At 38.7% G+C, this 22,293-nt stretch overlaps 1 protein-coding gene across 1 annotated transcript; it reads left to right on the plus strand.

The window, feature by feature from the left end:
• Nucleotides 1–564: 564 nt before the first annotated feature.
• LOC115423365 (NACHT, LRR and PYD domains-containing protein 3-like) lies at nucleotides 565–13,108 on the plus strand. The gene is made up of 11 exons (XM_030140109.1): nucleotides 565–633; nucleotides 4,512–4,797; nucleotides 6,899–8,648; nucleotides 8,737–8,907; nucleotides 9,186–9,359; nucleotides 9,483–9,656; nucleotides 11,063–11,236; nucleotides 11,346–11,519; nucleotides 11,621–11,794; nucleotides 11,973–12,019; nucleotides 12,429–13,108. Exons 2-11 carry the CDS (start codon nucleotides 4,524–4,526, stop codon nucleotides 12,959–12,961), a joined length of 3,645 nt encoding a protein of 1,214 aa, XP_029995969.1. The 5' UTR covers nucleotides 565–633; nucleotides 4,512–4,523; the 3' UTR covers nucleotides 12,962–13,108.
• The last annotated feature ends 9,185 nt before the right edge of the window (nucleotides 13,109–22,293 follow it).

The following is a 22,293-nucleotide window of genomic DNA, read 5'->3' on the forward strand; positions in this document are numbered from 1 at the left end:
AATAATGGAAACACCTTAAAACATCTACAAAATATAATTTAATATGGTGTAGGTCTGCCTTTTGCGGCAATTACAGCCTCAATTCTCCGAGGTATTGATTCATACAACTTGTGAATTGTTTCCAAAGGAATTTTAAGCCATTCTTCAGTTAGAATACCCTCCAACTCTTTTAGAGACGATGGCGGTGGAAATCGACGTCTTACTTGAATCTCTAAAACTGACCATAAATGCTCAATAATGTTGAGGTCTGGGGACTGTGCCGGCCATACGAGATGCTCAACTTCATTAGAATGTTCCTCATGCCATTCTTTAACAATTCTAGTTGTATGGATTGGGGCATTATCATCTTGAGGTGAAGGTGTTTCCATTATTTTGTCCAACCCCTGTATAGTAACCTGAAGTAATAAACCCTGGTGTTGCACATTCCAGTGCAGTAGTTGGCGGTATACACTCTTAACGCTGAGTGCAATCCGCCAATACAATTAGAGAAGAAGAAGGAAAGGTAGGCGTGGACCCAGTGTGATCAGGTGGCCTTCCACTCAGGTTTCTGTTCCCCTTCTCAGAGGCAGTTTGTGAAGAGGAATGCATGGCTCGTGTCTTCACTCTTAAGAGCGTTTCACCTGTGCTTTTCAGGTTAGTACACTTTGAAAACCACACTAAAGGAACAGTTAAAGGTAGATGTTTGGTGGCTGAAATGTGATTGACTTTGTTTATGTAACTGAAGTTTTTAATGACATTAATTTCAGAGGTCACCACATGTTTGTCTTTAAAATGGCAGATGCTGCTGTAACAGGCACAGACTGTACTCTTCTGTCCAACTCCTGAACATATAAATAATTGTTATTTTACTTTTACTGTTGCAGTTTTGCACTTGTTCAGACTTTAAGTGATGTGTATTTCGTACAGTGTTTTCAAAGGTTTAATTGAAAGAAAAAGTTTTTTACGTGTGAAGGACGTGTTTAGTAGTTTTTGTAATTCTACATTTAGTATTTTGTATTAACCCTTTCATGCATGAATTATGAGAACCTTAGTCAATATTTTTTTCTGGAGTGTTTTAATTCCTCTTTAGGAATGAAAAAAACAACGCAAATGAATTTTTTTTTTTTTTATGAACCTATTTTTTTGTGGAGTTACAAAAATGTCCACTCAACTGGACACCATGATTTTAATTTCTGAAGCAAAGAAACATTTATTTAAAACTCATCATCAGAAAGTGAAATACTGTGTGAAAACTATGAAATAAAAACATTTTTAATTCAGCTAATTGCTAAATTGCTAATGTTTTCTCACATTTTATCATACTCTAATAATAGTTATTACTCATTTCATGGAGATAATATCCTCCTGAGACCCAGGAATTGGACAGTTTTAGCTTTTTTACATTAAAAAAATTATCTTGATTGGAAACTGCAGTTTTTTCCGATACATTTTAAAAATAATTTTTATTTATTTATTGATTTTTTTAATGGAATGTCCTTTGTGATGCACAACTTTTTTAGAGTAAAACTGTTAAACTTTTGTCACCTACAGAAGACAAAATGCATTGTTGGGTCTCAGGAGGATATGCTAAAAAAAAAAAGTTTCAGAAAACTAATAACAATTAGCAACTGATTTACACTAAAACATGTTACTGCAGATCAGGTTTATCATGAGCAGCAAAGTTACAATAATTGTATGAAGTGCAGTGTTTGGGCATAAGCATCCACTGTGTCGGCTGATATGCAAGTAAAACAACAAAACCCATGAATATACAAGAGAACAGCTGGAGAAGAACAGTCCACTGGAGTGAACACTATGCATGAAAGGGTTAAATTAACATTTCTGGTGAAGAGTGTTTGCTGTTCCAATGAGACTACAGCCTTAAAATTACTAAGAGCACTTTGAGATGAAAGTATTGTTGTTTTCAGTCAAACGTAAAACACAGACGTGGGTTTCAGCTTTAGTCTTTTAATAAACTTGGCTGCAGCATTACTCAAATCACTGCAACACATGCCTCACTTCCTGCTTCTACCACACCCTGGTAAGGATAATGTTAGACAGCCATCTAGTGGTGGAACTGTATATTGACCCAAATGGACTCTGCACAGCCCTACTACTTCCTTAACTTCAGGTGGGTCCTTTATTTCCTGTCTTTCATTGTTGGACACACTGATTAATCCAGGTGTGCCTTCTACTTCTTGTTGTGACTACTGATTAATTAGGCACACCTGGATTAACCCTTTCATGCACAAATTATGAGAACCTTAATCAAAAGTTTTTCCTGAGTGTTTTTAGGCATGAAAAAAAAAATGTGATTGAAAATTTTCTTCTGAAAAATAAAAATAAATAAATAAATAAAATTAAAATAATTTGAACAAAAATTAAAAAATACATATAAAAAAAAAAAAATAATAATAATAATAATAAAAAAATTCATATGAACCTATTTTTCATGAAGTTGCAAAAATGTCCACTCAGCTGGACACCACACGTTTAATTTTTGATGCACAGAAACATGTATTTACTGATAAACTGTGTGAAAACTATGGGGAGGGCTTGTGATTCTGGGGGTTTATCCTCAGGAGAGATCTACATAATGTTACCAATTCAAGTCAGAAAAGATATGTAGTGTCTTACAACTGTAATAAAGATATGTGTAAAAAAAAAAAAAAAAAAAAAAGAAAAGAAAAAAAAACCCAAACATGAATATACAAGAGAACAGCTCTAGAATAGCTGTCCACTGCAGTGACCAGTATGCATGAAAGGGTTAATCAGTGTGTCCAATAATGAAAGACAGGAAATAAAGGAGCTGCCTAAAGTTCAGAAAGTAGTGGGACTGTGCATAGAGTCCATTACTCATATCAACACGTCTGTCTGTGAATGCCATACTAATAGTGATGCTGAGATGAAGCCACATGAGGCATCGAACCACTTGAGCCAATTGGTTTGAGAAAGGGTTCATTTCTCAAAGCTTCATGTGCACACAAAACCACCTACTGGCCATGTGTATAATCACAGGCAGCTGGGTCTGAACCACAGAATGTGTGATGCATTGAATTTTTGCGTCTGTTACGGCTCTTGGGAATGACTATGAATAACAAAAAATGTATGACCAAATAATTTCTCTACATAAATTATCACAAATGTCTATGATAAACTTTTTTTTGAATGTATTCTGTGTGTGTACATTTCCCCCAAATGGTACACACACACACACACACACACACACACACACATATATATATATATATATATATATATATATATATATATATATATATACATATATGTGTGTGTGTATGTATGTATGTATGTATGTATGTGTGTGTGTGTGTGTGTATCTCTCTCTCTCTCTCTCTCTTTAAATATATATATATATATATATATATATATATATATATATATATATATATATGAGTAGAAAAAAATGAGGACATGACAAAAATGTGAATGGTACACACACACACACACACAATAAAGTTTTACAAAATCTTATTAAAAATGGTAAAGTATAAGTTTTATGCTCACCTGTTTGTACAATTTCAAGTCACTCAAATGGATTCGATCCGTCACACACACATTTGCATACACACACAGTAGGCTTTTCAAAATAAAATCCTCATTAAAAGGCGATGGTGGTTTCAGCAGAGGGGCGCAGGTGTTCTGCAGGGATGAAAGGAGAACGGATGCAAAAGGGAGGGGGCTGGTGTTTGGACGGAGAGGTGTGAGTGGAGCTGAGGTGTCGATGGTCACGGGAGGCGGAACGCCCGGTGCGAGGTCCCGCCCAATGCTGCTTGCAGCTTGCATTTTTCATGTTTTTATTATTCAAATATGTTAAACTAATTAAAAGTAATAGTATAACATAGAAAACTGCCACCTAACACTAATATTGTGGAAAAATTATTTAGTATTGTGGGCGGTGTGTCCCATCACAGATATTTGACTTTGAAAAGTTTTCATATTTTCCACAACTGTTAAGTTGTATCTATAAAACTCGTAATCCTCTTTTTATTAACGATATGTAATAATTAAAACTACAAGTTACAAAATTAAAGTCATTTACAGGGAAACTATTGCCACATTTCAATTATTATCTCTGATGGGATATTTTCTGACAAATCTGAATGACTAGATAATGTGCTTAGAACTAAAATCTTAACTTTTTTAAAACCTGAATTTATAATTATGCATTGTGTATTATGTCCAGAGGGAATGTGAGCGCGAATGAATAACGGGTCAATAATGTAAAGCCCTTTGGGTGTCTAGAAAAGCACTATAGAAATCCAATCCATTATTATTATTATTATTATTATTATTATTATTATTGTTATTAATACTTTTTTAAAAACTTGGCTACAACATGATTATCCAGTATTACTGATCTGATTACGTCGGCCAAATAAAGTTTAAATATACTGATGAAAAACAAAGTCAATAAATGTTTAATTGTGATTTCTTACATAAATCGTTAATACTTAGCATTTATTGATGGCCATGTTCTATGAGTTGTTTTGATGATGTTTTTATTTCAGTGTGCAGTAACCATGGTGACACCAGTGGAGCTCCTGGATACTTTGGAGGATTTGACAGAAGGAGACTTTAAGAAGTTCAAATGGTTCCTGCAGCAGGCTGAGATCTTGGAGGGCTTCCCTGCAGTCCCAAAGAGCCAGTTAGAGAACGCAGACCGGCTGGACACAGTGGACCAGATCTTAGACACCTACCAGGACCATGCAGTGGAGGTGATCATAAAGGTGTTAAAGAAGATCAACAAGAATGATTTGGTCAAACGTCTGACGAATGTCAACTCAGCCTCCAAAGGTGAGTTTAGGAAAAGAAAAGAAATATCATAACTAAATAGTAAATAGAACAGCCCCCCCCCCCAGGAGGTACTTGAAACTGTTTCAGAAAAATACATTAAATAAGTCATCATGTACTGAATACACAGTAAATAATGAGAATTAATGCTGAAATAAAACACAATAAATACGTTCATATAATAAACCTGACACTACTGACTATATTTTATTTCAATATTTTTAAAAACCTGGAAGCCTCCTCTAAGCATTGGTAACATTTGACGAACATTTCTATTTTATATTATTCAACATGAGTTGATTTGAGTAATTAAGTAATTTTTTTTTTTTTTGATTAAAGCTTCATTTTTTCATCAATGACCAATTAATCTATTTTTCTTACCAATGAAAGAGGACACTTTTCAGTTTATATTTGATCACAAAATATACGTATAAAGATTCGTTATTGTTAATATATTACATAAATATATGTTGTTTGTTTACAAAGATTTGAAAGTATAAACAGACACGTTTGGCCCAGGAACAAATTTTGTCTAATTTTTCTCAATTAAAAATGCTGAAGCAAGAGTTGGAGGTACTTGGATAAAATATATACATTTCACTCCACTGTAAAAAGTTTAAAAACCACTGTCATACCCTCAGCAGCGATGGTGCGTTCCCAGAGGCCTTGCTTATGCAGCTCAACAATCCGACCATGTTCAGAGAGAGGAAGCTTTTGAGCCTTTGCATCAGGAGGTCGTAACAGTAGAAATACCTGACAGAAAATGACATTGAATTCACATTTTTGCGCAGATTTTGCCTTTTAAATGTTGTGGTCTTAAACTTTATTTCTTTAAACTTTAAACTTTATTAACTTTTATTTCAGTTTGGTTGTTTTCAATAAATTGCTTAGTCAGATGTTTTGTTTGTCACACTCCCATTTCTTCTTTTTACATTTTGAAACTCTACTTTGAACCTTCTTAAGATCCAGGAGTGTGTCAATGCCAGTCAGCATTGCTAAGTAGCAAAACCTTTAGTAGGTGGTTGCAGTGATTAAGGTGCCCGTAAGTTTGCCCACATTTTGTCTTTTTTTGTTTTAGCCTTTCCCCAAAACCTTTTTCCATCACCTTTACCAAGTAGTTAGAACACTTAAACCTAATGAAATGAAACCATCAAACTTGATTCAGTTGATAAGCCTGTCATCAAGCTCTGCAGAAGTCTGATAACGACCGTCAGGTGTGCTGGAAGACGGAAACACTTAAAACATGCAGGATAGTAGCTCTCCAGGACCAGGATTCATGACCACTGGACTACACCATGACGTCCTAACCTCTGACAGTATGTGATGTAGTGTTGTAGTCAAGACTGAGACCAACACACTGCCAAGACCACAGGGTATCGAGACCAAGACAAGACTGAGACCAAATGAGTTGAGTTCGTGACAAGACCAAGACCACAAAAAATTGGTCTTGAGGCCTGTCGCAAGAACTACCTCACGGGTGGACTGTGGAGGGCCGGCATTGTCCGTTGAGAAAATTTATACAATGTCACGTTTTTAAAATAGATGCATTTGAAGAGGGCACGTAATAAATAATGATATTATTCTGTGATGATGTGGTTTTTGTACAAATCCTATGAAGACCGCTATGTCTGAGACCATGACAAGACCGAGACCAAAGAGAGTTGAGACCAAGACAAGACCGAGACCAAATGAGTTGAGTCTGTGACAAGACCGAGACCACAAAAAACTGGTCTCAAGACCGGTCTAGAGAACTACATCACTAAAGTGATGTGATGGGAGTGCAAATATGTTGCTGTACTTGATTGACAGATGGTAATCTCTGTTCAACTAGTGTGTAGATATACCTGATTAAACAATAAACTGCTGCCTTATTGGAGGTGGATGTGACAGTGCTCAGTGGAACTCAGAGTTGTAAGGTCATTTCCATGACCTTTTAAATGAAACTTCTTAACTCATTCCCTCCAGACATAGAAGGGAATACCACGTTCCACTGATTTTTAGTTTTGATTCGGTTTGACTAGTCTTTTATAAACTTGTACCATCTGGTCAACACCATGAAGATGACAGTGGCAGTTTCTTCATGCTGTGTCTTGTTCTCTTTCAGAGATGCTGGCCATTTGCCAACGTAAACTCAAGCTCACCCTGAGGAAGAAGTTACAGCATTTGTTAAAGCCAGCCAATAAATCAGGGAAGCAGTTGTTTATGAACGGGCTTTACACCGAGCTTGACATCACAGAGGAGAAATCTGAAGATGTCAAAAATAAACAGAAATCAACACAAACAGGTAACGCAATGGATGACTTTTTAAAACCTTCTCAAGATGTTCTAGTCAGGACATTAATGACTAAAGGAGAGGTTGGTAGTGGGAAAACAGTCCTGACACAGAAAATGGTCCTCGATTGGACTGAAGACAAAGTCGGTGATAATATACAGTTTGTATTTCCATTCACCTTCCAAGAGTTGAGTTTACTTAAAGACAAGAAATACAGCTGGGTGGAACTCCTTCATTACTTCTTTACTGATACAAAAGAATTAGGAATCTGCAGCTTTGATGAACTCCAGATTTTGTTCATTTTTGATGGCCTTGATGAGTGCCAGCTTCCTCTGGACTTCCACAACAATGAGATCCTGAATGATGTTTCTGAGTCCGCTACAGTGGATGTGCTGCTGACAAACCTCATCATGGGAAAACTGCTTCCTTCTGCTCGACTCTGGATAACCACAACTCCTGAGGGAGTTGATCAGATTCCCCACCAATACATACACAAGGTCACAGAAGTAAGAGGGTTCACTGATTCAAAGAAAGATGAATATTTTAGAAAGAGATACAGAAACAAGGAGCTGGCTAGCAGAGTCATCTCCCACATCAAGGCATCACGAAGTCTCCGCATCAGGTGCCACAACCCAGTTTTTTGTTGGATCTCTGCAACAGTGCTAGAAGATGCATTACAGTCAACTGAGAGAGCCAAGCTCCCCAAGACCCTGACAGAGATGTATACACACTTCCTGGTGGTTCTGTCCAAACTGGCAAATGTTAAACATGATGGCAGAACCCAGACAACTTCGCTTCTGAATGCAGAAACGTCCACAATGATAATGTCTCTGGGAAAACTAGCGTTCAAACATCTGCTCAAAGGCAAACGGATCTTCAGTGAAGCAGACCTGATAGAGTGTGACATTGATATGAACTTAGTCCCAACATACTCAGGACTGTTCATACAGATGTTTAGTGAGGAGAATAGGCTGTGCCAGGGCAAACTGTACAGTTTTGTCCATTCCAGTGTTCAGGAGTTTCTGGCTGCTGTTCATGTCGTTGCGTCATTCATCAACTCTGGTGTCAACCTCTTGTCTGAAGAGCAGTTAAACTCTCAACCGTCCCCAGTCACGATGGATGGATGTGAAGTAAAAAACATCCACCAGAGTGCAGTGCACATAGCGTTACAAAGTCCAAATGGACACTTGGACTTGTTCCTCCGTTTCATCATTGGTCTCTCACTGCAAACTAACGAAACACTCCTGAAAGAGCTCCTGAAACTATCAGGAAGAAGCTTAGAGAGCACACATGAGACAGTCCAGCACATCAAGGCTTGTCTGAGGAAAAGTCCCTCTCCAGAGAGGTGCATCAGTCTTTTTCACTGTCTGAATGAACTGAATGAGCCTTCTGTGGTAGATGAGGTCCAGCAGTACCTGACCACCTCCACCAAACAGCCCTCACCTGCTCAGTGGTCAGCTCTGGTGTTTGTCTTATTAACATCACAGAGTAACCTAGGAGTGTTTGACCTGAAGAAATACTCCATCTCAGAGGAAGGACTGTTCAGGTTGATGCCAGTGGTTGAAGCCTCACATCAATGTTTGTAAGTATCAGCTGTTAGAGACCATATTAGATACTGTAAATGTTTTACTTTCAGACTTTCATGACTGGTGTAAATGTTTCATTTTCAGGCTGACTGGCTGTAAGCTGTCAGACAGAGTTTGGGCAACCCTGGCCACAGCTTTCAGTTCACCATTCTCTAATTTGAGAGTACTAGACCTGAGTGATACCAATATGCTTTGTGGAATCAGATACCTTTCCGCTGGCCTGAAGAATCCACAATGTAGACTAGAAACTCTCAGGTCTGTCTGCTTTTTTGGTTCATTGGTATTTTTTTAAAAAAAATTGTCATCAGTTATAAATAAATTAATACTGACTTTGTGTTGAGTAGAACAGACACGATGCTAGCAAACAGAAAGTATGGTGTTAGATAATGAACGTTTTTCATAAATGACTTGTTAAATCCAAGCATGTTACTACTGGTATTGTAAACATGTTTATGTGTTTGCATGTAGCTCGAAACACTCCTGTGTCTGACTACAGCCTCCATTTGTACATTTAATCATTTATTCTTCTTCAGGCTGAGTGGCTGTAGCGTGACAAACATCAATTGTGAAGATCTGTCTTCAGCTCTAAGTAGTGAGTCATCTAGTCTCAGAGAACTGGATCTGAGTAACAATGATATGACCCATGGGGGAATGAAGGACCTCTCTAAAGGACTGAGGAGTCCACACTGTCGACTTGAAACACTGCGGTGAGCTGTCCAAATACAAATATTGGATATATAAACGCTGACTTAATGCTTCTCTATTTCATTGGCTATACAGCACCCCCAGCAGTTTGAATGTTTGTTTGATTGTTTTTATCAATTTTATAGGTTGATTTCCTGTTTTCTGACATGGGGATACTGTGATGCAGTGGCATTTTTCCTCAGTTCTCAGTATTCCAGTCTGAAAAAACTGGATCTGAGTTTGAACAACCTGGGTGACTCAGGAGTGAGGGTGTTCTGTACCGGATTGAAGAGTCCACATTGTAAACTAGAAACACTCAGGTCAGATGATTTCTGGATTTATTTATTTATTGAAACATCTACTGGTGACCAACAGCATCTAATGATATAAAATGTTTAATAACTTTTGATTCACTAATCCTATTAATATGCTGAAATAATTCAGATAAAATGCAGTTTGTCAACTTTTTAAAGGCATCACGTGTCATTTTTGGACATTTAGAGGCTCTGTAGTGGACACGGAAACACCGTCATGTAGTTTGACAAATGACAGTGGCTGTAGCCACTTGTTTTATGTCCAGTGACTGATATATTTTGGGTTTTGTTGTTCAATTTTCACTGTTTTGATTGAAGTTTACTTTGAGCTTTTATGAACGTCTGTATGAATAGTAGAGTAAATATAGGAAAATACCTGATTTTCACTGAAAAAAGCAAAATACAGTTGCTAATACAGGGAAACAATAAAGGGAAAACTTAAATATAGAGGAAAATTAATCAAATTCAGTTCAACAAAATTTGAACATCTTTACCCTTTTAGTTGGTAATGCAAAATAGAGAAGGCACTGGAAACTTTCTGTCTAGCGCACACCTGCAATCATCCCTTATGACTGTTTGGCCACTATCAGAGATTGGTTTGTCATTTGCTGTGACCTAAATCATAATAAAACAGAATAAATGTTATGTGACCAAATAAATTTGCCACTTCCGTACAGAGCTGACTGCTGCAGTTTGGCATACCTCTGTATTTTTGGTCAAGGAACAGACTAGCAAAACAGCAAGTTGACAGGACCAATATTTTGGGAGATATTAGTAATTTTGGAACACAGTAGCCTTACAATCACGTTGCTATTCCCAAAATCACATGAACACTTTGGCGGTGACTACTTTACAAATGTGGGACAGCATGTGTGAATACACAACACATATCTGTGCTGGGGGACCAGGACTTGGCCCCTCAGGGTCAGGATGTGGATTTTAACAACACCCCCTTTTCACTTCCCACCTTCAGTATTAACACTGATGAAGTCCAGGATCTAGAACCTGTGGTTCCCCAAGGGTCAATGTGCTCCTTATCTTTAACTGTTCTTTGTCCTACTCCTATTTCCCTTTGCTTCAAAATACTGTGAAAAATCAGACACATAATAGTAGTTCTTCATACGAAGTACTTCCTCATTCTGGTCTCAAACTCATTTTTTTTTCTTATTGACGGTACGGTAACTCCTACTACACCTGCCTTAGTCAATCTGATTGAATTAGTTCACAATTAGTCCCACATCGGTGCATATGTGTGTATGTATGTCTGTATATGTAAGCCCAAGTTTACAGAAGACCTTTGTTCCTTCACTATTTTAAAATGTGTACATTACCTAAAATGCAACAGAAATAGAAGAGGTTAAGTACTTCTCCTCCTCAAATGTTTTTCTTTTTTTCCCAAAAATATTCAACAGGCTTAGCATTTGTAACTTGACTGAAGAAAGCTGCGAAATTCTGGCCTCGGTTCTCTCCTCGGACTCCTCCAGCTTGAAGGTGTTGGACTTGAGTAATAATAACCTGCAGGATTCAGGTGTGAAGCACCTTCTTACTGCCATAGAACATCCAAAATGCAAACTGGATAGTCTCAGGTGAGCGAAGGGGTATATTTTGTATCCTAAAAGCCAGTATTTTTTATGTAAACAGTTTTGCAGATGCTCTGTTGAATTTTATTCACCATCATGAATAATTATCATGCAGGTTGGGTGACTGTAAGCTGTCAGAGGGAAGCTGTGAAGACTTCGGGTCTGCTCTGAGCTCTCAGACATGTCATTTGAGAGAGTTGGAGCTGAACAATAATGACCTGAGAGACTCAGGAGTGAGGCTCCTCTGTGCAGGACTCAAGAGTCCACATTGTAGACTGGAAACTCTTGGGTTAGTACACTTTATATTTTCCCTTATTTCTCCATAGGTTCATCATTCCCATGAAGAATCTAAAGCTACGTGTTCAAATAAACCATACTGTCCATTCACAGGCTGTCAGGCTGTATGGTTACAGAAGATGGATGCACTTCTCTGAACTCAGTGTTAAGCGCCAATCCTTCTCATCTCAGAGAGCTGGATCTAAGCTACAACCATCCAGGAGGCACTGGACTGACGGTGTTGTCTGCTGGATTAGACGACCCACTGTGGGCGCTGACCACTCTCAGGTATGTGTTTAGCCTTAGAAAGGATTTCAGACCGAGGAAAATAACTGTCCAAACTGTACATATGACGAGTCAAATATTAAAGCAGGTGAAAATAGCGAACAGAACAACTGAAGGATAGTCTGTCCATCTTATTTCACAGTCAGAGACTATACCATCCTCTGTACTTCTGTTCTTTCAGAGTAGACCATGGTGGAGTGAACAGGATAAAGCCTGATGTCCGGAAATGTAAGTTTATGGAAGTGATGATGATGATGATGATTACTGTAAAGAAGTTTCTACATGAATTTTTATCCTTTAACATCCATGAACCAAACTATTTTACATCACCTTAAACATGGTTTTAAAGGTGCAGGAGAATTTGATGATGAATTTTTCATCAAATCTGTAAAACCTCAGTCATAGCCTAAGTATCATGAATCTGTAAGTCTTTCTGTGATTACTCACCTGAATCTCTTGCATTATGGTGAACAATTTCAAAGTGCCATCCACCAGAGCCGGGAGGTAACTCGGGCATCTTCTGAATTTTTTTTGTCACAACGGGCATTGTAGGAAATGGAGGTTTGCGCTGTGGCAGTGCGAACCTCCACACTGGAATGTTTTTAAGTGACTGTGTTGTGTTTGTACCTTCCATCAGATGCCTGTAAACTCGAACTGGACCCGAACACAGCACACAGACAACTGCTGCTATTCAATGACAACACACAAGTGGAATATGTGAAAACACCACAGCCGTACCCATATCACCCCGAGAGATTTATCGAGTGTAGTCAGGTGATGTGTACCACTGGGCTGACTGGTCGCTGTTACTGGGAAGTTGAGTACAAGGAACGCACTGGTATAGCTCTGACTTATCAAGGAATCAGCAGGAGAGGTGATTCTAAAATGTGCAGATTTGGAGAGAATGACAAATCTTGGAAGTTTTGCTGCAGTAGAAGTAGTGGTCTTTCTGTTTGCCACAATAATAATGAGACAGACGTACGCAGTGATATGAAAGAGACAAACAGAGTAGGAGTGTATCTGGACTGGCCTGCTGGCACTGTGTCACTTTACAGAGTGTGTTCTGACACTTTAACGCACCTCCACACCATCTGCACCACATTCACTGAACCACTCTACCCTGGGTTCAAAGTTAATGATACGGGCGCAAGAGTGTCCCTCTGCCAATGAGAAAGTGACAGTGAAGCACAAGGTCAACAAGAAAAGCACTTGGAGAGATCAGCCCCCCCCCCCCAGATTTTCAGGAAATTTTCAGGAAATGTTGATACTTACGGAAGAGTATTGCATTCACACACAAAATAAATTCGGCTCTGTTTTTCCGAATTAACAAGATAATTATCTCGAAATTACAAGAAAAAATAAGTTTAAAAAAATTGGCTCTGTTTTTCTGAATTAATGAGATAATTATCTCATTAATTTGGAAAAACAGAGCCAATTTATTTTTTTTGTGTGAATGCAATACGCTTCCATAGATACTGGCACAAGGAACAAATGATTACATTTTGGTGGTGATCGTGGGGGGGGGGGGGGGGGGGGGGGGGGCAGATTTTTTTGTTTGTTTGTCTGTTAGCAAGACAATTCAAAAAATTATGGAAGGATTTGGGGGGGCTGATCTGTCTTGGCGGAGGTCTGCGCTCTGACTGCATTTCTAGTTAATCATTCACATTCACACTCTGGTGGTGGTAAACTACATTTGTATATACAGGTAATATGGGATATATACAAGTAATATATATGGGTAACATAGGATATACAAGGTAAGACTAAGGGAAAAAAGTAGCTATTTTACCAAACTAGTAAGTATTTTCTGGAAACTTGACATGCCTTGGAAAAAACAAGGCTGTTAACATGCAGGCACATGACAGACAGGATTTGAACCACCAGTCCTTTGGTTATTGGGTAATCCACTCTACCTCCTGAGCCATGGCTGCAATGAATAGATTTTAAACACAATTTAACTGTACTATAACCTCCTGAGGCCCAGTAATGCATTTGTGTCCTCTGTAGGGGACAAGAATTTGACAGCTTTATCAGAAAAAAAGCTGTCCACTGTAAAAGGACATCCCATAATAAAATAAAATAAATGTATCTGAAAAAACTGTTGCATCATGCTGTTTCTAATCAAGGCATTTATTTAATGTAAAAAAGCCAAAACTTTTACTTTCTTGGGTCTCAGGAGGATAACGAATTAGATATGAAGTAACTATGCATTGTTTCAGTATATGAAGTACTTACTGAAAAAAAATCAGAACAATATAAATGTTCTTCTTAATGTAACTTTTTCAAAATTACCAAAGACTTTCCTGTAAAAAGTGTGTGGATGATTTAACGATAGCGGCCATATTGAAGAAGGCAAAAACAAAACAGCCCTTCCACTGGCTACAGTGGCATGATAATCCACCAGGGGGCAGAAACATGTATGAGGTCATATTCAACAGGTTTTTAAGGAAAGTATCGATCTTGTTGATAAGATAGAGGTCTCAGAACCTGGCGTAGCAAATGTGATACAAATGGTTTTATAGGGTTAATCAGGGGTTTACCACTATTATAAAGCTTCGGTGCAGAACCCATGTTTAGCATCACATGCAATGCAAAGCATCACAACTAAATGATGTTTCCCAGATGGTTGTTGTGGGTCTGCTGTTGAATGTCTAAGCAAGTTCTGTCTTATATATGATCTGTCTGATATCGTTTATTCACTCTTTCAGCTCTTCTTTCTCTAATTCAATGTTTTATTAAAAATGTGACATTTTCTTGAAGGAGGATAGTCTAAAATAGAAAAAATGCAGACACAGAGTTCAGTCAAATAAAAATTATGATAATTAAATAACTGAACGATAAAACTATTAAATAACATGTCATCATGTATGCGAAATCAGGGAATATATGACAGTTTCTGTGAACATTGATGTAATAATTATCTTGTAAATATTATCTCCATGTGCAGTTCAGAAAGACAGTAATATTTCCTGAGGGAAAGGTCTCAGAACCAGGTGTAGCAAATATGATACAAATGGTTTTATAGGGTTAAGTTTTAGGTGTTTATCAGTTCAACTATGTACAGCTTAAGGTTAAGGTAATAAGTTCCTAAGGGATAAAACAGCAACAGTCTCATCAGGACTGCATTTAGTTAGACTACTACTGTGTTGTGTATTTTGTGGTATTTTTCAAACATAGATATCCAGGTCATCGGTGACCATTTAAGGCTAGGATTAAAGTTAATGTGGTGAAGATGATGTAGTTTAGGTTATCGCTAGCCTCATAGCATATTTTGGAAAAAAAAAACAAAAAAAAAAAAAAATATATATATATATACTTTTTAGAACAAATAACGGAATGTCATAATCAAGGTTATTATTGTTAACGAAAACTAACAAAATGACGAAAACTAGAATTGAAAAAACATTTTCCTTAACAGAAATAAATAAAAACTATAATTAAAAGAAAAAACAATAACTAACTGAAACTGTATTGTGTGCTTACAAAACTAACTAAAATGTATAAAATTATGGATAAAATTCCCTTTGTTTTCATCTTTGTCAATGTCGGATTGATACGAAAGCAATTTATTTTGCTCTAACAATTTTAGCTAGCGACACCATACAGTACTTCACGGTTCGTTACTTCTTGTCACTTGTCGTTCATAGTCGTCTTCTCATCCCCACTCTACCACCAACATGGAGACTACAGTTGGTAGAAAACAGAGTCCTGTCTGGGATTTATGTGAATACAACGGCGAAGAAGATAAAAGATACGACAAAACTAAACTGAATACTTAAACTAAACTAAAACTAAGCATTTAGAGAAAAAACAAAAACGAATAAAAACTAGCAAACCTACTCTAAAAACGAATTAAAACTAACTGAATTAGAGGAAAAAAAGTCAAAACTAAATAAAACTAAACTATAATAAAAAATCCAAAACTACCTTAACCTTGGTCACAATACTAAAAAGAATGCACTTGGGCTGTTTTTAGATTGACAGAAAGCATCTGACACTGTCAGTGACAGTATTTTGATGAGAAGTATGGTTTCCAAGGTGTTGTTTTGGTTCAGTTAAAGAGCTGAAAAAGTGATGGATTGTGATACTATGTTCAGTTACTTAATTACTTATCATGTATTCTCAGTCCAAAGTCTTTTCTTAATAGTCAGTAGAATAGCCTTTGTTCTTGATAATGGTTCCTGTAAGTGTCCATAAGTTCTCTTCTGTCTCCTGTGGGGTTTTGGTCCACTCTTCCAGGACCAAAGCCTCCAGCTGGGTCCGGTTGGATGGTCTCCTACCCATCACTCTGGTCTTTAGCTCCCTCCACAGATCCTCTAAATGATTTAGGTTAGGACTTTGACTGGGTCATGTCCTTGAACCACTACTGCACTACCTTGGTGGTATGCTTGGGGTCAGTGTCCTGCTGGGACATCCAATCAGGACCAGTCTAGAGTTTCTCAGCACTTTCACGCTGTCATCCAGGACGTTGATATAATTATGTTAAATTCATGATGCCTTGTAACTTCATGAGGTTTCCAGTGCCACTAGCAGAGAAGCATCCTAGCATTATAGGTTATAACCATAGCATTATGTTGCCACCAAAATAACCGAGGTATGAAGGTATCACAGACAACCATCCAGCCAGTATTGCACAAAGGAGTTCTCCATGGATGCAGACACAGGAAGATGGCATGACTCAGGATGAAACATCAGGAGGCTCATCTGGCATTTCCTAGAGCTCTTCTTAACCAAGATCCAAGCTTTTGGTCATCAGTCCAGTGATTTGATGAAATAAAGATGGAGTTGTTTGGCCACATGGATGTTGACTGCATCTGAAGGAAGCAAGGAGAAGAACGCAAGCTGAACACAGCCCCAACCATCAAGCATGGTGGTGGCAACATAATGCTATGGGGTTGCTTTTCTGCTAGTGGCACCGAGAACCTCATCAAGATACAGGGCATCATGAAAAAGGAGGATTATATCAACATCCTGGATGACAATGTGGAAGTGTCTGCTGAGAAACTCTAGATTGGTCCTGACTGGACGTCCCAGTAGGACACTGACCCCAAGCATACCACCAAGGTAGTGCGGTAGTGGTTCAAGGACATGACCCAGTCAAAGCTCTGACCTAAATCATATAGAGAATCTGTGGAGGGAGCCAAAGACTAGCGTGATGGGTAGGAAACCATCCAACCGGACCCAGCTGGAGGCTTTGGTCCTGGAAGAGTGGACCAAAACCCCACAGGAGACAGAAGAGAACCTGTGGACACTTACAGGAACCATTATCAAGAACAAAGGCTATTCTACTGACTATTAAGAAAAGACTTTGGACTTAGTAAACCTAGGGTATGAATAATTTTGAACGTGGCATTTTTTGGAAATCCTCTAATAAAATACTCCTGAAATAAAGTATTTCTCCAAGTATCATTTGTTCTTATTTCCTCACTTGTGTATCACATATAAGTCACAAACAAACTTGACAAAACTCATTCATTTCATCACAAAAACAAAAAGTTACAAAAAAAATGGCAGGGGTATGAATAATTTTGAGGACGACTGTATGTTACACAAACAAGAAAAAGGTCCTACCAGAAAAGGTAGGTACCTGCTGTTTTTTTTTTTTGTTTGTTTTTTGTTTTTTTCACTGAAACTTTTGTTTTTACTGCAGTGCATACTTTACTGTAGTATGTACAGCAGTAAAAAAAGTTTCAGTGAAAAAAACACAGCTTCTCTAAACCAAAGTGGTCGTATTTAGTGTTAACATATCTTTAATCCTTTTGTTCACTTTCTGATTTTTGATTCCAGGGTTCATTCAACACATGCCAGATGTTTGTAATGGTTTTTGCTGCTTCTTGTCATGGGGTCGGGGGTCACACTAAATACTGACTTTAACTTTACAACCCATTTAGTTCAGTTTTTTGTGTGTGTTTTAAGGCTGTGCACATATTTCCTGTATTTTCTTGTTGTATCCGAAGAAAAAAGACAGACAAATAAATATGTATGTTCATTTCAACGCTAAAGAAACAACAAATCTAAAGGCCACCCAAAACTTTTGCACAGTAGTGTATGTAGTTCACAGGACACCACCTAGACAGCCAGCGGTTGAGTGATGACATGTGACTAAACATGTCATCACTGGTCAGGTTAGGTAGGGGAATACACTGTGAAGTCCTAGAAAGGTTGAATCAGAAGTCGCTGGTCTTCGATCGAAGTTCAGTGACTTCTGATTCAACCTGTCTAGGATTATCGTGACCTGAATGACTGAGAAACGACACGAACACTGGGAAGTGTATTTGGTAGTTACATGATGAATGAATATGATGATTATTCCATCCACTAGACCTATGTTTGATGAGTAAACTGCACAAAAAAGGCAAAAAACTATAATCTTTCTATGTGTCAGTATTATATTATATTTACATAACTCACATAAAAGTTAGGGGTATTTGATGCTTGGGTGAAATGTATGGAAAATTAAAAAGTTTATTTAAGTAGAAGTACACAGTGGTAAGTCCTTCATCTTTACACGACCACAAAATTGTCAGTGTCTCAGTAATTTGTCATGTGACCTTGAGCATCAATTACAGCTTGCCAATGGTGTCTTGTGTTGGTCATAAGTTGATTTAAAGTCTGTTAAGGTCTGGCATTCCACTCTTCTGGAAAGACTGCCCTCAGGTCCTTGAGGTTCTAGGGTGCAGGGGTACGACCGTCTACATGAGGCCTCAGCTGATCCCATAGGTTTCCTTTGGGATTCAGGTCTGGAGGAAGTACAGACCGCTCCATCTGAAGGAGCCGTGCCTCCAGTGACTGTTCCCTGGTGATACCACCTCCACCATTGTCCATGAAGATGAAATCTGTGTTCATGCAGAGGCACAATGACTGCATTAATGATGATGAATGGTTCGCACTGTCTTGTCACATTACAAGGTGTAGTTCTGTATAGAATGGACACACCTGCCCAGACTGGAACACCTCCACTGCAAAAAAAGGTGTCTAAAAACAAGATAAAAACACTAAATCTGAGAAAAAAGGTACTCAAAACAAGTGAAATATGTGTCCATGCAGTAAAATAATTTCACTTGACAAGATTTCTTGAATTCAGATTGTTAAATCTAGAAATAAGCATATCTACAGATGTATGAACACTAAAAATAAGACATTAACTCATGAAACAAGATAAATTATCTAACACTTCTAACTCAAAGGTGTTGTTTTGCTTTTTTTAAATCTTGGTAAGAACTAAATGATTTGCAGTGTCCACCTCCAAAGGCTGGTCTAGTGACAACAGTGGTGGATGCATAGCGTTCTCCTTGATGTCTCCAACAGCGTTGGCAGCCATCGTTTCTGCTCAGTGTGAATGGACTTTCATCTGAGATCAGCTCTGAGGCCACTGGTTCCTGGTCTAGTCCAAATGCTCCCTGGTCCAGGTAAGACGATGACACCTGTGCCTGGTGGTCTGGTCAGGTACCCTCGTAGGTCGTCTAGTGAGACTGATCTCATGATGGGGCGGCCATGGCTCAGGAGGTAGAGTGGGTCGTCCAATAACCGAAGGGTTGGTGGTTTGAATCCCACTCTTTCCTAGTCATGTGGTGTTGTGTCCTTGGGAAAGACACTTCACCCTCCTTGCCTCCAGTGTCACTCACACTGGTGTATGCATGCATATGAGTGTTTGGTGGGGGTGGGAGGGGCTGTTTGGTGCAAATTGTCAGCCACACTTCTGTCAGTCTGCCCCAGGACAGCTGTGGATACAGATGTAGTTTACCACCACCAGAGGGAGAGTGTGAGAGTGAATGAACAACGGATCAATAATGTAAAGCACTTTGAGTGCCTTGAAAAGCACTATAGAAATCTAATCCATTATTATCATTACCTCCGCCAAGGAGGTTATGTTTTTGCCAGGGTTTGTTTGTCTGTCTGTTTGTTTGTCTGTCCGTTAGTGTGCAACATAACTCAAAAAGTTATGGACAGATTTTGATGAAATTTTCAGGGTTTGTTGGAAATGGGATAAGGAAGAAATGATTAAATTTTGGTGGTGATCGGGGGTGGGGGGGCCCACGGGGGGGGCACTGATCAGCCTTGGCGGAGGTCTGCGCTCTCCGAGTGCTTCTAGTTATAATTATTATTGAATGGTGTTCTATTTCACACCAGTTCTTATGGCATTTGGTGTGCTATACGTATGCATTTTGGACCTTTCACATGTTATTCAATGTCATTTATTTGTGTGTCAATGTATGGCAAGATCTCTGGTTCACATAACACTAACCCTCAGCGCACAGTATTTAATGCATTGATTGAGGTTGGACAGGGGGCTATTAACGACATGAACATACACACAAAAAGCATATAATGCGTACAGATAACAGGCCTTACTGGTTGAACTGGGCTCGGTTTCATATGGAAAATGTCCACATAGATGAGATCAAATGACTCAGGTGATGTGATGGTCTAAAGCTAAAACCTGGAAGGACTGAGGATGGGAACTCCAGTCCCAGTCAAAGTCCTGGACTTAGTAAATCCACCATCCACCACACCGACCCCCTGTCTGTTCCAGTCCACCAGGAAAAGTCAGAGATAAACACTGAGACTGAACGTCTGTGTGCTTTCAGAGCCGTCCCATGTCAGCAGGATTTACCTGATCAGGTGGATTTGATTCAGTGATTGAATGAACTGTACATGGACTCACACACACAAGTGACACCAGCACTTGTTGGATGACATGTTTGTTCCAGGCCAGTAGGGGGCGCTTCAGACTGAAGCTACGGAAGACAGGATGAGATACACATCCACAGTCTACGTCCAACTCCACATCTACATCTACGTCTGTGTGTGAACAGCTGTGTGTTATTCATTACAGCATAAACAGGTTTTATCAGTTTCATGAATGACTGAACAGTGAGCTGCAGTTTGTTGTTATCGCCACTAGAGGACAGTAGAGGACAGCAGCACAGGACTGATCAGTGATCAGTGAAGTCTGGAGTAAAAATATGGAAGTAAATCTGTCTCATCAGATTTTGAATTATAAAATCCATTGAATTTCTAGCACTGAATTTTTACCCCTGCCAAGTGTAACGGTGGAGGTGATGTTTTCATCTGGGTTTGTCTGTCTGTCTGTTAGCAAGACAAAAACATTCTGAATATCGTATAAACACACGTTCCTCTGTCAGGTTTCTGTTACCAAGTGTGTGTTACAGACCTCGGACAGTGGGGTTGCAACAGCCGAGCCGGTCTCCTGATAGAGAGTCTGCACGGCACTTAAGAACCACCGCACTGGGCTGGTACATCTCCACCACTTTGGCCATAACCTGCACACAGAACACAGCACTGTCATTGTCAAGAGGAGCTCCAAGACCAAACAGGACCAATGGCCCTGTATCTCACTAGCATGTTCTACCAAGAATCAATAATAAGTGAAGTGAATGTGTGAGGTCGTCAGGTTCTGTCTCTATGTTCCAGTCCTGTGGTCTGGATGCAGGAGATCAGATCAGACTTTCACTGGAGGAGAACTCAGTCAAAGTCCACATATGACTTCTATCAGTTATCAATAGGAACAATATTGATATCTGTAACCATTTCCATGTTAAAAACTATCAAACTATGGACCATTAGAAGAAAAGTAAAATTTTTAACATTTCAAAAATTCGTCAAAAATGTAAAACTCTAAATTTGTCAGAATTGTCAACTAATTTTGCTGACATTGTCTCGAGGAAACCATGTAAAAATTTAGAAATGAATCAGACCAGTAGTTTCGGAGAAGAAGACTGATGAAATGTAGACAATGGTGAGCTTGAGTTTGTAGTCAAAGGTCAAAGTCTATATGTAACTTCCTATCAGTGCTCAACATTAATTATATTGTTATCTCTAACCATTTCCATGTTATAAACCATCAAAATATGGAGCTTTATGAGTAAAGGTAAATTTGTAAGATTTTAAAAATTATAATTATTATTAGAATTATGCATGTTACGATTAGAAATTCATCTGCCAAGTAGTTTCATCGGAGACGATATTTGAAGAAATTGCTGACGAAGACAAAGATGACAAAGATGAAGTCGGACACAGCGCCTTCACCTAGGCTTGCGCTAGCCTATCGCCACGTCGCCATCGGCGATGCATTTTCCTGGTTGGTAAAGTTGTTTTCAACCCGTGTAGCCACAGTGGCGAAGGTATTTTTTAGTAAAATCAACCAACTTACATCTCTGATCGAAAATGTCCAAGTGATAACCAAGGAAAATAACAAATGTGGTCTCCACTACTGAAGAGCGCTGCCGAGAGTGATCAAACTCACCTGAACGTTTCCGATTTTTTATGACCTCACCCTGCACACGTCACTTGTGGGAAGTTACCGCTCGTTCATTTCATCATGTACAACATCTATGGAAAGCAAAGGAGCTGGTGAAGCAAAGGTTCAGACCTCCACCAGCAGAAGTGAAAACGAAACTTATGGTTCATTTCTCTTTTCTCTTCCTGCTGAAGCTTTGCTTTTAAACCTTACCAGCGAAAACGCTGCAATATTAGTATCA

Source organism: Sphaeramia orbicularis, chromosome 8 (genome assembly GCF_902148855.1).
Source record: "Sphaeramia orbicularis chromosome 8, fSphaOr1.1, whole genome shotgun sequence".
NCBI classification, from domain to species: domain Eukaryota; kingdom Metazoa; phylum Chordata; class Actinopteri; order Kurtiformes; family Apogonidae; genus Sphaeramia; species Sphaeramia orbicularis.